The sequence below is a fragment of the Eretmochelys imbricata genome, chromosome 27 (assembly GCF_965152235.1).
Source record: "Eretmochelys imbricata isolate rEreImb1 chromosome 27, rEreImb1.hap1, whole genome shotgun sequence".
NCBI lineage: Eukaryota > Metazoa > Chordata > Testudines > Cheloniidae > Eretmochelys > Eretmochelys imbricata.
The window spans coordinates 9,277,350-9,297,610 of NC_135598.1; the positions used below are offsets into that span (position 1 = coordinate 9,277,350).

Genomic DNA, 20,261 nt, shown 5'->3' on the forward strand with positions numbered 1-20,261 from the left:
ATAGCTGTGTCTGCACTGGGTTTTCTTTCAGAATAACTATGCCACTAGGGTGGGCGGCTTCACACCCCTGGTTGATATAGCAATGCCAGTAAACCAGGCCTTCATACAACCTGGAACAAGGCATTCTTCTTCCTGAAGAAGAGGCTCTACACATGGAGTTTTTCAGAAGTAGCTCTGCACTTTACATTCACGCCTTCCCTTAATCCAAATTAACTTTCAAAAGTAAATAAGCCTTAAAGCACCTTTATACAGAGTTAAGCGTATCCCCAACAGGGATTGTACGGATACAGCTATTTTCATTTTAAAAACCTCACACCCCAGTACAAAACCTGTGTCAAGGCCAGGCCTTGGGGCGGTGTCCATGGGAAATGTACAGGAGCACACGGGGCTGTGAAAGAATTTTGGGGATCATGAAAAAATAAATGTGATCCCTGTTTCAGGCTCCCAAATTGTTCTTTGCTTGTATGTTGGGGTAGCCTCTGACTGGCAAAGAGCTCCAGCCAGGGACCACCGCAGGGATTTCTGGATGTAGAAGGCAACATAAGGAGACTGGTTTTCTGGACACGTCAAACACACGCCGATCAACATGTCCTGGGATCAGGGTAGTTTGAAAGGTTGGGGCGGGGGGGGGGGGAATCCAAGGGAAGGAAAATGTAGGGTTTCACTTTCCTCCTCACAGCAAAACCCTGAGCTTGTTCTTGAAGTTGGCTTTTTAATTGCCATGTTAAAGAGAAACCCTGGGGATCTACTGCCAATTAATCTCAGGATGGGGGCCCAGTAAACAATGCCCCCTCCCCCTTTGCAGGGAGAAAATTAATTTTCAGCAAGCAAGGGGGCGGGGGGAGAGAGGGAGGATCAAATTAATGAACTGAGAAATTTTCCCTCCCCACTTTAAACCTAGCAGAAAAATAACCAGCAAATAACATGTTTGGAGTCAAAGGGGGAGGGGAGGGTCCCTCTGTGCCCGTTTGTAACGAGAGTCGGTGGCTCTTGGTCTTAAGGGCAGACTGGTGAGCTCGGGTCCCCTTGAAATAGTCTCTGACAATTACAACTACAGATTTTAAACGATTTTGTTTTACCCTTTTGTATTTTATTCTTAGCAGCTCTATGGGCCGGTCCTTGAGAGATCAAAGCAAACCGCTGGGCATTTCCAAGGGGAAATAAGGGGGAATCGCTGGGGAAAGAGTCCAAAAGATACATACGGATGTTCTCCGGGAGTCCCTAGTCCGGCAAAGACTGAGCTACGCGTTTAACGAGAGGCGTGGGGGGTTTGTTTGGTTTTGTGGCCCCGTCTAGACTCGGAAAACGAGGCCAATTTCGTACCTGCCCCCGTGCGAACTGACACGTCTTTAAACTTCACTCCGCCCAGTCGCCCGGGGAGAATCCAGCACCTGCCCGAAGCTTGGCAGACGCTCGGAAACTTAACGCGGGGGGCGTTTCCAGGGAGCGCCCGCGCCCTGCTTTGCCCAGCTGCCCCCTTCCCAAACCCTTGAGATGTCGCTTAATACCCGAACAATAGCCAGGAAACCCGGCGCAGGGACTCTTGCCTCTGGGTCGGGTTTCCACCCCCGCCTCCCCTGCTCAGGAGAGATTGAGACATGGGGGGGATTCGTACTCGGAGATGGGGGGGGGTGTCTCCTTAGAACAAACACCCCAGCTTGGAACTGATCCCCCGATTTTAAAAGGCACCCCCCCGCCAAGCGCTGCCTCAGTGCACGGGCAACAGAGCCCCCCCCGCCGCCAGCCTTTCCCACTCATCAGACTCCCCCCCCGGGTAATTACGCCGGTAGGAGACGGGCACGTCGGCTGCCCAGACTGGGCTGCTTTTACTATTAATTAGTATTAATTATGATTAGCAGCTCGGCGCCCTTTACCGAGACCAGCTCGCTCTCTGGCCACAACCCGCGTGTGAACACGGGCAGCCGCTGGGAGCCAGGGCCGCCTCGTGGGAGATCAGCGCTGGGCCGCGCTTCTGTTTCTCTGCGGCCCTACCAAAACAAGACGCCGGGCCCCACCCCGGCTCTGCCTCCCCCCGCCTCCAAGCTGCCGGAGGTAAGTGGAGACAGAACCGCTCCCTTAACCCTTTCCTAGCCGCCCCCGCCTATTAACCCTTCGATCGCCGGCACCCTAAAAAGCCAGGCGTTTCGTTTTGCCCCCTTCCCCGGCGTGTGGGTTGTTGTTTTTTTTTAAATAGATACCAATCCTCAAAAGGGCTGGAGGCGCCTCGTTCAAAGGCAGGCACCTCAATACCTCGGGGGCCATTTTTAAAACGGAGTATTTGTCCTGCGTTGCGTTTTGAACCATCCCTTGCAAGATGCCAGGGAGTTGGTCGGCCAGCCTAGGGGAGGGTAAAGGGGGACCTTTGGCCCGTTTGATGTCAGTGTGGATGCTTACACCCGAGCTGCTTCCTTTAAGGGGAGGGGGGACCCCATGTCAGGCTCTTCTGCCAGCTGGTTCGGGCTGTTAGCCCCGAGCTGGGCTTGACACCGCCAGAAAAGGAGGTATCCCCCCCCAAGCACACTAAACGGAGAGCCAAACTGGGAACGCTTTGCACAGGGGCCGGGAGTTTTAGGGTTAAACTTTGCCCGCTTGAGAGCGCGGCTGGATTTCCCCCGCCGTTAGGACGAGCTCTGGGGAAGGTCCCTCTGGCGCAGGGCATCGCCCCAGGCCAGGGGGAGGGTGAGGGCGAGGGCGAGGTCTGTGGTGTCTGGTTGGAACGGGATCTATTCGCGTTTACACACGCAAGCTGCCGTCTCGGGTCGGGTGATCCCAGCCAAGCCTCTGTAATGTTTTAAAAAGTCCCAAGTCGTCTTCAGAAGAAAAGCCGGATTGAACTCCAGGGTCTGGGGCAAGGGGGGGGGGGTTAAGGCAGCGTGTGTAACCCAGCCAGGAGGTCTTTGGGGGGCAGGAGGAAAAGGGCGGGAGGAACCCGCTTTAGCTCTGCCCTGGGAGTTCGAGCCCCCCTTGCTCCCCAAAAAGCCCCTCTCGTAATTTGCGTTTGGTGGCCAGTATTTTAAACGGGTCCCTTAAGGCGCGACAGAGCAAGCTAAAGCGATCTGCTATTTGAAGCCAGACGTATCAAGAAGTCTTTGTTTTACGCCGTATCCTCTTTGTTCCGCAAGAACCCCGGGGTTTTCCCACTGACTTGAAAGGGGAACGCTGGGGGGGGGGAGGCGTTTAAAATGAAAGAATCTGAATCAATTTCTATTTAGAGACACCCCTTCTTGTAGCTCGATTTGCCTCTGTAATGCGGAGCAGGTCCTAAGAAGGAGGAGCGGGGAAGCAATTAGACATCACGGCAAAATCTGGACAAAAACCAACAGGATTTTTAAAGCGTCGTTTTCAGTGCAAAACAAAAAAGCAAGCTTCTAAACGCTTCCCGTTTGTTGAGCTGCTACCGTTCAGAGGAGAAGGGAACCGATTTAGGAGTTTAATCGTTCTCAACGACCACGGCTTAAAAAGAGCCAGTTCCCTCCGTTTCCAGGGGCCGAGGTTTCAAACCCTCAGCGCCCCGCCTTGGGATTCGGTCCCAGCGGGTGCTGAGCGCTTTAAACCATCTGCCCCCTTCGGGCGCCTCGCAGGGACGGGAGATCTGGGGGGGGCCCTGCCAAACTTTGCCCTTCACCTGCCGTTTCTCCCCTGCCTTGTGATCAGGGCAGAGCCCCTTGGGGTTTCTATTTTGATTTCTCCCTCACTTAATGTCCACCAGCGCTGAGCCCCGCCGTTGGCTTTCCCCACGGTCTGAATATCCCGCACCTGCGAGTCATTTCCCGAAATGGCCAAGCGACCTACTGCTCAAATTCCCCAGTGGGAGCATCTGCCCCTCAATTGCATGCTCCCCTCCTCCGTCTCCCTCCTCTTTAACCCCCCACCCCCCTTTCTCTTCGCTTATTAACCGAGACATTTTCAACGGCTGCAAATTGCTCGCAATTACCCCAATTGAAAGGGGGTGGCGGGGCGGGGGGAGCCTGAACTTAGCAGCCTCGGTCCAAAATTACCATAATTGCCCCTTCATTTCAGAGGAACCGGCGACTGTCTTCAAACAGCAGCGGGGTTTGTTTGTGCAGATGTTAAGGGAGAGGGGGGAGGTTGGGAGGTCTAGACCCCTTCTTCCCCACGGGTCTCCTGAACCAGAAAACCCCAAACCACCAACAAGATCTGGCTGCTCGCGTTGCTGGGCCCAGGTCGGCCGCTGGTTTGGCGGCTCTGTAGTTACGCCGCGGTGCGTTTCCCTCTCCTGGCCGCCGGGTTTCGCTGCTTCTGGACCAACGCGCGGCGAAACAAACGGGTTTTTCGCGTCCTCGCTCCCTCCTAAGGCGAAGGAGAGAAAGTGGCTTCGGGAGCCGCTTTCCCCCGGGGCCGGGGGACCAGGATCGAAGTTTCTACAGCGGCAGCGGCCGGCGGTTTAAACAAACGCGATGTCTAAGCGCTTGAATCCAATCATAACCCCCCCATCGCCTTGTCCTAACGAACCCACTGAGCCGCCCCAGAGAAACCAGCCCGGACCAAGAGGTTGCAATCGACTTGCTCCTTCACCGCACACCCCGCTCTGGGTTTTTAATGACCTGACTCGCGCTGGGATGTCCAGGAATCTCCGCTCCGAGCCCAGATCTGATCTGTTGATGTGCACGGCTATATCTTCCCCTGCGGGCGGGGGTGGGGGGGTTAAAGAAGTAAATGGTGTTATCATGCAAAGGCTTTGACAGGTGCGAAAAGGGGGGTTTCCTGCAAGTACGAGAGGCTGGCTAATTGGCAACTCCACGCAGGTGGGCTTGTCAAGGCGTTTGGTAAAGGACGCCGGGGTGTGCTCGAGCTACATCTTTGGCTGTTAATAAAATATGTCTCCATGCTGGACCGCATTTCCCCCTGTCGCTACAGGGCCTGGGGGATAGAGCATTGCTCCGGTCACTCGGCACGCTTTGCCCCAGGGGTGCGGGGCTGGCTTGGCAAAGCGGGCTGGGACCCGAACCGAGAAAGCCAGCTTCCACTCTTCCACCTGTGCGCGTCTTCATGGTAGCGGAGGCTGCGCAGGGCGCCGGCTTCAGAAACTTGTTGGGGTTTATTTTTCGGGGGTGGAAGAACCAACGAAATCTCCTCCCCCCCCCCCCAGCGCAGCTAATCCTTGATCTAACCGCTTAGCAGCGCGACCAATTCGTGCATTCCCGCTTATATTTTTGCCTGATTATTTGCAGGCAGATATTAGGACGAACCAGAGGCCGGAGGCTTCCAGGGTCTTTGTGCGGCTTTCCCAGCAACACGAACAAATAAATCCGTGCCACTGGGGTCGTACTTGGGGAGAAGGACTGCTGTGACTAGGACAGTGCTTCATCGCCCCCCCCCCCATCCGTCACGTCCAGGGTTTGGAGTGTCTGTCAGATTCTTTCCTCCCACCCCTGTTTTTGCCAACACTCCCTTTCAGATATGACAGGTTTCAGAGTAGCAGCCGTGTTAGTCTGTATCCGCAAAAAGAACAGGAGGACTTGTGGCACCTTAGAGACTAACCAATTTATTTGAGCATAAGCTTTCCTGAGCTACAGCTCACTTCATCCGATGCATTCAGTGCATTCATTCAAATATGTTCTCCCTAGTAGGGGAACCCCACAGACATTACAGCACCCAGTTCCAGCACCCGCATGTCTCCGCGAACCCCTCTCCCGCAACCAATCCAGACATGAAAGTTGTCTAAACTATCGGGCATCGACAGAAGGTAGAATTCAGCTGACAATCAAATTCCTTCCTTTGGTTTAAGAGGGACTCTTCTAAGTAGACCTGGCCCTCAAAATGTAGTGGGGGGCGAGGGGGGAGGGTCAGACATTTTTGCAAACTTTAGAATCAATGAAATACGCCCCTTGAAAAGGCCAGTGACATCAGCGTTAAAACCAACTCGCACCTCCTCTATCTGCATCCCGAAGCTGGCCTGGGAACAACAATGTGAAACTGACCAGAAAGTGACCCTCGAGTCACGTGAAATCTACCCGTCTGTTCGCGCTGTGAGGAATGAAAAGCTGTGTTGGTTGATACAGCACCGAGCACCATGGGGCCCTGGTCCACCACCCGAGCTCTTAGTCGCGATGGTAATAATAATCCATAATGGTGAACGGTTATACAGGGGCCATTACCTTGGGCACTTATGCACATCCGTGCAGCGTGGTTTAAAAGCTACCAAATGGGTGTGGGTCGCATTTTACATCCGTTTTGAGCTGGTGCACACGTACAGGAGGCCAGATTAAACGATCTCCTCTGGCCTTAACCTGTACACACGACCCCGCAGGGTGCAGAACCAATGCGAATCGGGGCCCCGGCCTTTTACCGGCTTCTCCTTTTACCTAGGAAGTTCTCAGCCGCACAGGTAAAGACATCCGCATTTGTAGCCTGCGGTTTTGTTTCTCGGCTTGTCTCCCACTGCTGTGCAATGCCGGGGCTGACACCACTTCGTGATCCGGGTTAGTTTAAAACAAGGAAGGATTGCATGAGCGTGTGACGCTAAAAAGAGGGGTACCCAAAGCTCAGCCTCCCCGGGCATCGATCTGCGTCGTAAAGGCAGGATTTTTACATCTACCTGTCTCCATACACCCCATCTATCCGTCTATCTCCATACACCCCATTATCCGTCCATTCACCCCATCTATCCGTCCATCTCCATACACCCCATTATCCGTCCATACACCCCATCTATCCGTCCATCTCCATACACCCCATTATCCGTCCATTCACCCCATCTATCAGTCCATCTCCATACACCCCATCTATCCGTCCATACACCCCATCTATCCGTCCATCTCCATACACCCCATTATCCGTCTATACACCCCATCTATCCGTCCATCTCCATACACCCCATCTATCCGTCCATACACCCCATCTATCCGTCCATCTCCATACACCCCATTATCCGTCCATTCACCCCATCTATCCGTCCATCTCCATACACCCCATCTATCCGTCCATACACCCCATCTATCCGTCTATCTCCATACACCCCATCTATCCGTCCATACACCCCATCTATCCGTCTATCTCGTGCAGATCATGCCTTCAAGATACATATGAAATCGATAGTGTCTTTGTGTGTGTCTGAGCTGCTCGAGTCAAAGATTCTCCTTCTTTCATAGAAATACTTGGAGCCCTTGTTAATGTGGCCTCGCTCGGAAATTGCGGAGGCCAAGAGGAATGAAAGAGAAATCGAAACCGAGCCTGGGGGATAAAGGTTCTTTTTATTCCCAGAGACTATAACAAAGCGGGGTGGCGGGGGGGGGGATCTAATGACCTGGGCGAGATTTAATGGGCGCTAATTACACCCCAGCGATAATTTGGAGGTGTTTACACCGACCCTTGAATGGTGAAGGGAGCAGAGCCCTAGGTCAGCCTCCCCCTTAAAGGACAGCTGGTAAAATCGCGCTCCTCCCCCCACTTATCCTGCTGGGAGATTCCCTCCAACTGGATGCGGGGTCGCACCCACAGCTTCAGCCGCCGCCACTCCCCTTTCCACAGCAGGACCCTCGGAGCGGAGATACCCCCCCCCCACTCCGCGCCCCAGCGGAAGGCTCGATCCTGCGCCTTGAAAGGGCGCCCAGGGCCCGCAGCTGCTCCGAGTGCCGCCGCGGTCAATCCGGAGCCACTGGACGGGGGGGTTACTCCGGATTTACACCTCAGAGCAAAATCTGGTCCCGCCTAATAATGCGGCGGGATCCTGTTCCTGGAATTCTTAAAAGCCGCTAGAGGTAGGTATGATTAGTATTATTAATAAGTGTGATGATTATTTTCCTCTCTCGGAAATAATGTCCCGGTATTTCCTCCTCCGCACCAGCCTGACGATTGAGCTAATTTTTGCGGGTGCCCAGCGGCGGGCTACGAGCCTCTCTGAAAATGGGGCCTTACAGATGTTGGACCCTGAAGCCCGAGTCTCCAGCACCCTCCCCTCATCCCCAGCTGCGCAAAGTACTTGGGATCTGGTAGCATTTCACCTCCAAGATGCAAGGCTGGTCCTGACTGGCCAGGGCTCTTTTGTGATGTTGGCAACCCGGACATTTGGTGGGTATGGGAAAGCCAGCAAGAGACGATGGGGGGGGGGGTTGCTTCTTAAACAATTATATTTGAAAGGAGGGATCCATTTCTCTTCACAGGAGATTAACTTTAAAAAAAGTAAGCCCGGCTCCTGTAACCTGGAAACCAAAGGGACTTTTGGCCATTAACTAACCTGGAAGCAACATCAGGGCCTAGAATTCCTGTTGCCTTTTGTTTGCCTGGGGGAGGGAGTCACTCCTTTCATGGGAGAAAGCTTCCCTTGCATCCGATGAAGTGAGCTGTAGCTCGCCAAAGCTTATGCTCAAATCAATGTGTTAGTCTCTAAGGTGCCCCAAGTCCTCCTTTTCTCCTTGGAGAAAGGCTTCCCTTTGCCCTGTACTCCTCGGCACAGCTGGAGAGCTAAATAATAAACCAGTAATAACCCCCCAACCAGAATTTTCTCATAGCATAAAATACAAATGCACTTCGCTTGCATTGTCCGCATCGGAAATTCTAGCCCTGCCCTAGGTCCCTCAAAAAGCTTCCCAGGAGCTTTGGATCGGGCCCCTAGGGAAATAAAACGCTCATTCTGCGCCCCCCGAGCTTGTTCAGCCTGGAGCTCAGTGCTCCCTGATTCTACTTTGCAGATCTCGGTCCCTTGCTGCCTACATTTTACTACCGGTAGTAAAGTCAAGCGCCCGCGCAAACGTCCTCAGCCAGCAGGCCCTTGTCCCAAGCAATCAGAACAAAAATCCAAGCAAGTATTCATAGAATATCAGGGTTGGAAGGGACCTCAGGAGGTCATCTAGTCCAACCCCCTGCTCAAAGCAGGACCAAACCCCATTTTTGCCCCAAATGGCCCCCTTGATCATTGAACTCACAACCCTGGGTTTAGCAGGCCAATGCTCAAACCACTGGGCTATCCTACCCCCCACTGGATTCTTTTTACTGGGAAAACATGGAAACAACTCTTGTTAAAGAAAACATTTCTCCTCAACGTTTTCCTGTAGTGACCAGGGGAAAACCTATTCCCCCTCCTTAGACCAGAGTTGAAAAATTGCATTAGAAATGGGTATTATAAAATGTGGGGGGAGGGTTGGGAGGGGCAAAAACCGATGGAAGGAAAGACATTTACTATACAGCTTTACATCCTATTTATAAAGAGAAACAACATCATAACAAAATGTTATTTATAAATAAATCTTTGCCAGCCAGGAGGGGAGAAACCATGGCTTCAGGTGGGCGGGTACAGGAGGGGATTAGAGATCGAATGAATGTGGAGAATGTGTGTTAAATCGAATCACAAATTCTTCCAGAAAGAAATCCCCACTGTTTGGTGGATAAAACTGAACGCGAACAAGTTCTCTCTCTGCCTTTCAGTGGGGGGGGGGGGTGCTTTATAAAAGGCCTGGAGGGAAATTACATTCCTCAAACTCTTCTGAGTCACTGTCTGTAAACACAATCCTGGTATTAAAGCACTTTAAAAATATTAACAGCAGGACACTCAAATGTGGAGTGAGCATTTGCTTTGCAGTATGGAAGAGTTTATAGAGAGATTTATATACACATATATATAGTTTTCCAAGTAGAAATCTGTCGATGTGTATAGAATGGGCTACTTACAGCACAAAAAAGGAGGAGGGTAATATTGGATAGTCGATAAAGTCTTTATCCAAGAGAGGGAGGGATTTCGGGGGGGCGGGTAGATTGTCAGATGATGTAAATTGCCCGAGTTCCATTGACTTGGCACCAGTTAACGCCCATTGAGGATCATCTCCTCCCTCTTTACATTTCTGAGGAGCAGAGGAGAAAAAAAGCCAGTCTCTGAACACGTCCCCAGACTCGTGAACAATTTCTTTGTAGGTTTTCTTTATTCCTGGCAGGGATAACATCATTGCCTTTGTTCTCCTCTGCTCTATGCAAATGTCAGCATCAACTCCTCACAGAGGTTCCACGTTCTCAGGAGAAGGCCTGGAGAATTTTCCCATGTGGCCGGCGGAACTCCCGGAGACTTGATGGTTTCATAAGTTCCTCAAAGAGCTGAGGGCTTGTGTTTCTTTTTCTGGGGGTGGGTGGGGAGGAGGGATCAAGGCAGAGCCCAGTGTCACATCATATGTGGTCTTGGCATGGCATCTTGCTGGTGTGGCTGATACCAAGGTCCAAAGCTGTTGATGTAGCTGCTAGGAGGGATCGGGGCTCCTTTGCCAGCCATGGAAACGTCCCAGAGAGGGGGTATGTTGGGTGAGCAGGGGGACAAGGATGCAGAGTTGTGGAGGTGCTCCCCTTCCTGAACGCTGGAGCCCTGCTTCATGATCTTCTTGTACTTGGAGCGTTTGTTCTGAAACCAGATCTTGACCTAGGACAAGGAGAGGAAAGAGTCACCTAACTACAAAGATGCATCCGATGAAGTGAGCTGTAGCTCACGAAAGCTCATGCTCAAATAAATTGGTTAGTCTCTAAGGTGCCACAAGTCCTCCTTTTCTTTTTGCGAACTACAAAGGTGCGTGTGTGTGTGTGGGGGGGGGTGCTGTATACTCAATTAGCAGCTAGAATGGGGGGGGGGGGTGGTCCTGGAGTGCGTGTGGATTCCCTGCCAATATCTCTCCGGCTTGTCACTCCCCACCCCCGAAATAGGAGAGAGAATATACATACGTTGCAAGGCAAAATAAATCCCCCCCCCCCGCAGCTCTTTCCCGGTCTGGACTTACAAACGACCCCCAAAGCCCTGAATCGCCTGAGCTGGGGCCGAGGGGCGGGGTGGGGAGATGTGTTGGCAGCCGGTTTCCCGACCTGCCTCCGCTGGCAGGCCTGCCGCTGAATGCACTGTGCTGACTGACCCCCCCAGCCCCCCCAGCCCCTTCCACCTCCCGCCAACGCCTCGGCACCCTTGGGTTCAGGTGGAACGCGCGCCCCAAAGTCTCAAGCGTCCGCTCCTCAGCTGGGCCCCGTGGGGGCTGCTGCAGTGGGGGCCGGGGAGCAGACTCTGGTCTGGAGAGGAAAGATTTTTAATTGATTTCTGCTTCCAAACGGAGCGGGCCAGCGCGCACCAGGGAGTTTGCTGGTTTATTGTAAAGCGCAGATTCCCAGGAGCTAGAAAGAAATGACGGGGTGCGGGGGAGGGGGGGGGGGCTGTAGTAGCTGATTCAGTGCCGGGGGGGGGCTAATTGCGAAGGGTAGGGCGGGGGCCCCATGGAGCGCCCCAGCTGTGAGATTTCTGGCGTACAAAGCAGCAGCTGGGCGTGGAGCCTGCCGCGGACGGGGCTTCCCGAGCTCAGGTCCTTTCTCCGTGAATCGGTGCCGACTACCCCGGCTACCGACCGGCCTCCCTCGGGGTGCCCCCGGGCGGTCCGCCAGCCATAAGGCCCGCCCGACTTGGGGGAAACTAACGCACCCTGGCTCCTCTCCAGCTGGCGTGGAAGCCCACAGGGGGGTGGGAGTGCTGGCTTCGGAGTGAAATAGGAGCCGGATCGGGCCCATCCTCAGGAACAGGTGACTACGCGAGCGGCGCATCTTAGGCGGCGTCTCTGCGCAGCGCCTCGGGCTGGTCTGCTCCTGGAGCCCGAGCCTGTGTCCGGGGCGATGCTTGGGAAAGTGCCTTAAAATATCCGGGCGCCACTGAAGACAATGGCAAAACTCCCGGGGGGGGGGGGACTACAGGATCCCCCCTGTGGGAGGGGGTGGGGGCTTCTGCTTTGACTGTGAGAGGACTGTGCCTAGGGCAGACACCGGGGTGGATGGCAGAGGAGAGAGGGAGCGCAAAGGAGGCTGGGCTGGGGGGAACCGCGCTGCGGTTCTGGGGGGGGGGGGTCAGCCCCATTTCGTAACGCCGCGCAGCGCGCAGCTGACTGGCTCTTTTTGACAGGGCGCTGCTTTGCAGGTCCTCACTTGCCTCCTTTGTTTTTTTATGGTGATGATGATTATTAAATCTCGTTGCCCGTGGCTGTGGACTGATCCCTCGCGCCTGCCTGTCTGCATCTCTCTCTTCAAAGCCGTTCACCCGTCTCTCTTTGCTCCTGCCCCGCGTTCCCATCCAGCTGTGCGGAGCCACGGCCCAGCTGAGGCTCGGGACCCAAGATGGGGACAGGATTTACTCAATCAGCCGATTGCCTCCCCCAAGCCCCTGCTTGCTCATTTCTCCGGGGTTTCCTCTACACTATTTTTAAGCCAGGCGGCCAAGATTTTGCTCTCAAATTCCATCCCTGTGAATCCGGAGTCACTCCGCTGCAAAGGAGCGAGTCCGAATTCACACGGCTGAGAGCCAGCATTCGGTCCAATCTCATTGTTGGGGCTAGTTTCTGGTCTTTGTTTTTGTTTACGTGTGCCGGGGACCACTGGGCTTCCCGAGCGAGGCTTCACGGTTGTCTGATTTGTTTCTTCTGCACGTAAATGAAATTGAAACGAAACTAGCCGAGCTCAGGGTTTCCTTGGGGACAGAGCTGAGCAGCCGCTCAAAGGGGGGCTGTTTCTCCCTGTCAGGCAGTATCTCTCCCCCCCCCCCCGCCCACCCTGCAGAAGAGTTTGTCAACCTCAGATAGACAAACATCCCCATCCTCGCTGAGAAATAACAGAACAATTAAAGGAAATGCCTCTCAGCTCGGGAGCAATTCCACAGGGCTTTGAAGACAGAGAAAGAGGGCGAATGGGAACCACATGCGGCAGAAAGGGGCCGAGGCGAAGGCGCCGGAATTAAGGACAAATCATCTCTCACACACACACAGAGAGAGAGAGAGAGAGAGAGAGAGGGTGCAGAACCAAATCCAGCCCAGAGTTACCCCAGGGAAGCCAGAGGGAGAGGGGGACAGAACTGAGCTCCATCCATCCGGTGATTTGGCCTTGTTCTCTGAATCGCAGGGCTCCTAGGGTTTTCCTCGAGCCAAATCCTTCTCTCAGTTACACCCCTACAACTGCAGAGTCAATCCAGATTTACTTCTGAGCAGAATTTGGAATGATCTATTTACAAAGATGTGGCGATGTGTGAGAGAAGGCAGGGCCGGATTCTGGTCTAAACAAGTATGAATCCGAATTAACTGTTGATGTACAGGGATGGAACAGAGGCTGGAAGTGGCCCAATGAAAGCAAACGGAAGGAACTGCATGTATTGTTATTTCTTATACACTAGAGAGATGGAGCCAGATTCTGCTCTACACAGGGTTAAATCCGAATTAGCTCTGAACTTTCATGGCTGTAAACGAGAGCAAGATGTGACTTAATGAAACCAAACGCAACTCTGCCTACTATTTTGTTGTACGTTAGAGAGACAGGACCAGACCCTGCTTCCAGTCACTCCCGCAAATTCAGAGTCAATCCGGATTCGCTCCAGTGTAGAGCAGAATCTGGCCCCGTGGCTAAAGTCCAGCTGTTGCCAAGGGCTCAGTAGGGGTTGGATTGGATCTCAGCCCATTCCCTCTGGCTCTCCCCAGCCGGTACCTGCGTCTGGGTCAGTCCCAGCTGCGCCGCCAGTTCCGCTCTTTCAGGGAGGGCCAGATACTGGGTCTGCTGGAAGCGCTGGTTGAGAGCCTGGAGCTGCAGGCTGGAGTAGATGGTGCGGGGCTTGCGGATTTTCTTCCCTTTGCCGTTGATGCGGATCTCGCCATTCTCGATCACGGTGGTTTTCTCGTGCTCTGGAAAAAAAAAATAAATAAAAAAAAAATAAATGACGGGTGGATGAAAAGCCTCGATAAAGCGAGAGCGACTGGCAGCCTCCGGAGTGGGGGGGAGGGGAGCCTGGCGCAGAGAGGCCAGAAAGGGGTGATAAGCGGATCCCGGAGATCCAACACCCCCCCCCCCGAATCCACAGGGAAGAACAAAGGGAGGGAAGCATCCCGGGGCTGAGCCACCCCCATGTGGCGTGGGACGCTGTTTAAATGCCAGAGGTTGGTTCCCACACACTTCGTTGACGCCAAAAGACGCTCTTGGCCCAGGATCGGGTCCCCTAATCACCCTTATAAACGCTGCAAAATGACCTTAAAACAACGAAAAGAGGTTTCGTCTCTTTCTGTGTGTGTGATTTTTCCTAGGCCTGGGAAGAAGGAGGCGGGGGGGGCAAAAATTTGTATAAATTCTGCAGTTGGAGGGGAGTAATTGACAGCATGATCTGGCTCGGGGGAAGCCCTCGGAGCCCCGTGGTCTATTGGTCACCTATCGGAGAACAAGGCCAAATCCGCTCCACCGCTCAGAATCGCCCCTTATTCCGGATTGACAGCTCAATCGGGCCTAAGGGGAGCAAAGGAAGCGGTGTGTCTTCTTGTTGGTCTTTATTGATTTACAGCTCCGGGAAGTTTAAGCTTGGGGGCGCATCGAGGTGTCAGCCTTATTGTATCAGTCCCAAGTGATGCTCCTGAACGGTCTCACAGCCGACCCTTCCCCCTGAGAAGGTGGTGGGCTGGCTGGGGCGTGGTGCAGCCCGTCCGCAGGCTGCCCCCAATTCTACAGGAAGATCCTTCAATCAAAGGCTTGTCTCGGGGGGCCCGGGGGGTTGTGTGTGTAAAATACTGCTTAAATTCTCCCAACAATGTGTATTTTAAAAATCCCAATCGATCGGACAGGGCAGGGAAACAGGGGGGGAAAACGGACAGGACCGTGACCTGCCCCCCTCCGCCCACTCCTCCCCCCCCCCCACAACAGCTATAAAATAGATCCTGTAAATAAGTGGCATATTATATCAAGTGTTATAGGGTAAATCTAAGCCACTTAGCCATATAGCCTATTCAGAAACCTCTTTCTTCCCTGCAACGGAGCAGACCCTCCGCCACGTGACAGTCCCTTAATTAGCAGTAATGAGGAGACATTTATTAGTTCTGCACAAAGTAGAGGCGTCTCCCTATCCGAGTTTGCTGATTATGAATTCTGCTGGTGTCGCACGTACCCGCTCTGCATAGGCCGCTCTGTGCTTTTCATTTTCAGGTATCTGTCGCCTCCCCCCCCCCACCCCCCGCTCCGGCTATTCCCCCTTGAGCAGGTGGCGGAGAATATCCCAAAGCCATATCGCGCGTCGTCTGGGGTTCCTTCCCGGTTTAGACTCTTCGAAAGTGAAGCCCCTCTCCTGCAAAGTTTTAAGCCCCTGCTTAACTTTATTAACGCAGCTACCCTGCATTGTAATAACTCCCTAATGAGGTCTGACAGTTCCCATCAGCTAAAGATCTGCCCCAGAACTGGTCCCCATGGATCTTGGTCTATGTGTTTGTTGCTTCCTATGTGTTAATTCGGCTTCATCTCTCAGGCCGGGCCGTTTATACTTTATAATCAAGTTCTGGAGACACCCCTGCCAACGTCACTTCGGTCTTTTAACAGCGCTGCATTGTTAGATTATATAACTTAGATTAGTTTATGTTAGATTATATAACTTGCAAACTGTAGAGACGGTCTTTATACACGCAAAATTCAAGCCACTGGGAAGTTTGAATAGAAAGAATTCAGGGCAGGGCACTTTGCTCTGTTAAGTTTATGTGGGTAACATCAAAGCAGGGTATAAATTTGTTATAAAATAATGAGCTACTTATTCACTTCTCATTCTCCAGCCAGCTTCGAAACGCTGCTCCACACTGTAATTAATTTTGATGGCAATTTTCTTTTTCAATCGACGAGATCGTTATGAGATTTGTACGTGCAAATGGAAAGCGTGAGGGCGCATTGAGTCAACAGAAGAGTAAAGTGTAATTTAAAAAAAAACCCTCAAGGAATCATTTAATTTCAAAACAAAAGAACCTGCCGTAAAATCTCATATATAAAATCTCAACGCTAATTAGCAAACTCCTGTTAGCCCATTGCACAATTCCTGTTAGCCCATTTTCCCTTTCTCCGGTGGTTTTGTTAACGTCCTGTCGAATTCATTTTAAAGCCGATTTGCCAATGAGTTGCATGGATATTTCGTTTACTAGTTTATTTCTTTCTTTCAGTGAATAACTCGCTTGCAGGGTAGAAATCAAAAGCTTGAAAATCGTGCTATTGTGAAAGGGCCAGATGCTGGTCTAAATGACATTGATCTAAACCCGGAGTAATTCAGGTGGATTCACCCAGGCGGCAGTGGAGTGAATCCGGATTTGCACTAGAATAATTTAGCATCAGAAATGTTTCGCCAATCGATTTGTGTTCTGTCTCTCTTTGGACCAATGGATCTGAATTTAAAATGAAAGATTCTTGTTTCCCCACGAGATGAAGCCTAACCTGTGAAAAGATTCAATAATTTTTAATAGATGTCAGTTTCATAATTCCTCCTTAAATCTGGACGGCAATAAATTAACTGGGCGGGTGTATAGATACACACAAGTTCCTAATATATTAACGACCCGTGACTTGTTCTGCGTATCGAATTAGTATTCTGGGAAGTGAGCAGAACATTTAAAAGGAACTCAAATGGAAACCCATGAGCTGCGGAGGAAATTTGAGTCCAAATAGAGGCAGAATTTGAATGGAGCCTGGGATTTCCCTTGTTAGGTGCAATCAGAAATAGCATGCATCTGAAGAAGTGGGGGGTTTTACCCACCGAAGCATATGCCCAAATAAATCGGTTAGTCTTTAAGGTGCCCCCAGACTCCTCCTTGTTTTTGTGGCTACAGACAAACACGGCTACCCCCTGAGACTTGGTATAACACTGGCAAATAAATGCGGGTTCTCTTCTTTGCAAAGGGAATACTGAAATAAATAAGCACATATCTCATTAGCCAGGGTTACACAAGCCGCCAACCCCCTGCCACAGTTCCAAAGCGGCCGGGAGAAGTTTTCGTGATTCAAAGTTAGCTTCTCTCCGGCTCCCCGAAATTTATGGGCAACTGATTCATCTAAATTTGCTTCCGCGGTCCGCCGCCCTCAGTCCTTCATTTGTTCCTGGGAGCTTTCGAAGAAAGTAGAAAGGGTTAGAGAGAGTCACTTCAGTTCTAGATTTGAACGCTTCACGAGAAGAGAGCTTGAATTTTAACCCAACCCGGGGAAAATACTACTACTAATTAATAATTAACCCAATTAATAATTAAAACCCTCCGGAAGGGTTTCTGTCCCGCAGGGAGATTCTCTGCTGTTCTGGTTGGCAGTACGGTCTCAGCAGTGACTAACAGGCTCAGTTGGGATGTGTTAATCTGTTACACGACGGCCCAAATTCTGCTCTCAGTGAAATTGGTGTAAATCCGGAGTCACTCCAGGAAGGGGGGAGCAGAATTTGGCCTCCTCGATCTCTACGGTCTGCAGACACTTAGGACCGTATCCTGCTGCGAAGGAACATTGGGCAGTTAAACCTGGATGAACGCAGGGGCAGGACGGGGCCTTGCCTAGGTTTAGCGAAATGCACTTCCATTTGAGAAGGTTCTCCCCTGGTGCACGGATCACTTTAATGACTAACTTTTTGTTACAGGGGCTCTTAAAAGCCCAGGAAAAATCGCTAAGGCAACTGGCCACATTGTTTCCGTTACCAAAGAATCCGTTCCGATAGTCACTCCAAAATCTTTTGTTTTATTTTTACAACTAGGACTTTTCTTTTTTAAATGAGGACTATATCACTGCCAGCTCTTTGCTCTCTGTGGCATCTCTATGCAGTCCTTTGCTTCTAGCCTATGCCCCGTGATTAAATATTTTGGCATTTTACCCTCACGTAATACATATGTAATTCGTTTTTAAAACGACTTCCCCCCTGAGCGTTCCAAGAACTTCGCTGCCCGCACGAAATAGCTCCAAACGGGCGGTGTAAACATATTCGTTTTAGAAAGCGATGTGCCCAAAGAACAATGGACTGTTTAAGCGGCTTCTTTATGGCAAGTTTCCTAATGCGGCTGATCTGCCATGAACCCGGTTTGTATCGCCCCTGGAATCTTGACAGGTGCCAATTAAAGGATATTGGCATTAAATAATATAAATACACGAAATGGAAAAGATTGGTTGTGTATGCCTTTCCCAAACATCCAGCCCGTGTTGTATTAAAATTAAACATTGCTAAGTGTATTTTATGGCGGATGCAGGCCTCGCCTCTGCAGCCAGGCGATGAAAGATATTAACAAGGTGCCATGCAGTCTAATTGTTACAAAATAAACAATTGCATTCTTCTTCCTTCTGTACGTCAGCCTCCAATTCTGGGCCATTGCAGATAAATCTGACAGATACACCAGGGTAACTGACAGGTCATTCTGGGTGTGCGCAAAATTCTGGAGGGAAATCCCAGGCCCATTAAACTCAATGACATCCACTGGCTTCCATGGGGCCAGAATTTTACCCCTGGAGCATAGGAAAACGGAGACGGGTTTTCTTCCTTGCTAAAAGGGAGGGATATTATTTTTCAGAAAATCGCTTCCATGGCAGATCTAGAATAAAATGCAAAAACAAATAGGAGACGTTTTCTGGTAAAGGGGCATATGTTTCCAATCTAACAGCGAAGAGAGGTTTTCGGGATATTTTAGCCAGTGCGTATTTTTTAAAGAAAATGTCCCAAAGTAAACAAAAACAAAACAAAAAAACCCACAGCCCTCGTCAACCCAGAGTCTCAGGAGAGATGCCCAGGCCCCTGCAATCCAACGCACAGTTCCTTTGCTGGCGAGAGACGTTTTTAAGTGGGGGAAAATACAGTTGTCCTAAAAATTCGTGTTTGCATTGCGAGCGTACCAAGTTAACAGAAACATAATGTTTTTCATAAACGGGGAGAGAACTTAAGACAGTTTTCCTATTAAAGGATTTCCATTGAGCTTGTAATTCTTTTGTTTGTTTGTGGGGGGGAGAGGTAGCATCTCGGTTTTGTCAAAATTATTATTTTGTTCCCTTATGGGGGGCGGGGAGCTTTAGAAAACTCGCAAAAGGAAGCTGTAGCAGGTCTGGCGTAAACCCCTAGTTAAAGAGAGGGCTAAGCTAGGTGCTCTGAGACAAGCCAAGCGGGGGGACAGAAGTCTCCTGCGCCAGGAGAAGGCTACTTTCAACTCCAAACTCTGAGCAGAGATTCGCCTCTCGGTCTGATGCTTGGGTCGGAGGAACTGCCAGATACTTTCTGTTTGTAGCAGCGGGGGAAAAGAACTCTTCCTGCAAAGGGCTGGATTATAGACTGAGCCAGAGAGAACCGGGGCCCGGGCCTGGGGGGTGGACAGCGGAAGGGCACTTGCAAGGGGCTAGAGGGCACAGAGAGGGGGCTACACGAGTGGACCGGCGCTGGAGGCTAGCAGACCCCCCCAGAGGGACTGGGCTGGAATAGAGTATGCCCAACACACAGGCACAGACCCACACCCCCTTACCTGTCTCCTCTAGTCTGCCCCGGTGCCCCAGGGCGCTGGCCGGCTGCTGGTAGGACAGGTACGGGCTGCCGTGGAGATGGTGCGGGTGGTGGGTGCCGCCAGCCGAGCCGGGGTACGGGTAAGCCACGGACCGTCCGTAGGGTGCAAAGGGGCCCCCCTCGTGCAAGCCGTGGAGGGGGTAGTGGCCGTGGGCCAGGCTGGGGGAGGGCGGCGGCTGGGGCGAGGGCGGGTGGCTGTGCCCGAACTCCAGGAACGCGGATTTGGAGGGGTCCGGCCCCAGCAGGCTCTCGGCCAGGGAGCTCATAGTCATCGCGGAGCCCAGGCCCGGGCGCGCAACCCGACCGGCACGGGGCTAGCAACCGGACGGGCGGCGGCGACGGCTGCTGGGGCGAGCCATGGCTGGGGCAGGGCACAGCCCCGCTGCTCCCGCTGCGCTTCGCCCCTCTCCCGCCCCGGCCCGGGCTGCAGGGAGCTCTCCGCGCAGACCCCCCCCCCCCGCCGGCTACATCCAGGCTCCGCAGCGCAACCTCCTGCTCAGAGCTCGCCCCGGGGGTTCCCCCTGCGCCCTCCCCGCCCCGCCCCGGGCCTCCCCGATTGGCCCAGGCGGCCAGTGACGTCACGGAGCCCTGAGGGCAGCCCCTCATCACGGTAATTAACAAGCAGGCCGGCTAATGGCAGCTGCCTTCCTGCAAGCCAGGCCGTGGGACGGGGGGGGGAGGGGAGGCACCGGAGCAACAGGTTTGGGCTATTTTTTTGGGGGGGGGGGAAGTTTAGCATAAATGTTTGTCAACAGGAGCTCACGCTGGCTTTCCACCCGTTTCCCTCCCCCACGGGCTTGAATGGATTTTGCTCCGGGGGCAAGTGAGGGCAGACTCAGCCCCCTGAGCTCATTGGCAGAGTGAGAAATTTGTTTATCTGAGTTGGTTTTTTTTTAAGAGGTTTAAAAAGTCTAAATATTTTACTTTTCCCACCCCCCCCACCCCAAATTTCATTGAAAGTTGAAAAAAATGTCAGCCAGCTCCAATTAAAAACAAAACAGCAAATCAAAAGGGGGAGGGG

General features: G+C 52.3%; 1 protein-coding gene across 1 annotated transcript; it reads right to left on the reverse strand.

Annotated features, from left to right (window-relative positions):
- Window positions 1–10,108: 10,108 nt before the first annotated feature.
- On the reverse strand, window positions 10,109–19,512 carry DLX4 (distal-less homeobox 4). The gene is made up of 3 exons (XM_077806453.1): window positions 19,203–19,512; window positions 13,432–13,625; window positions 10,109–10,360 (listed from the first exon to the last, which is right to left on the reverse strand). Exons 1-3 carry the CDS (start codon window positions 19,510–19,512, stop codon window positions 10,109–10,111), a joined length of 756 nt encoding a protein of 251 aa, XP_077662579.1.
- Window positions 19,513–20,261: the final 749 nt, after the last annotated feature.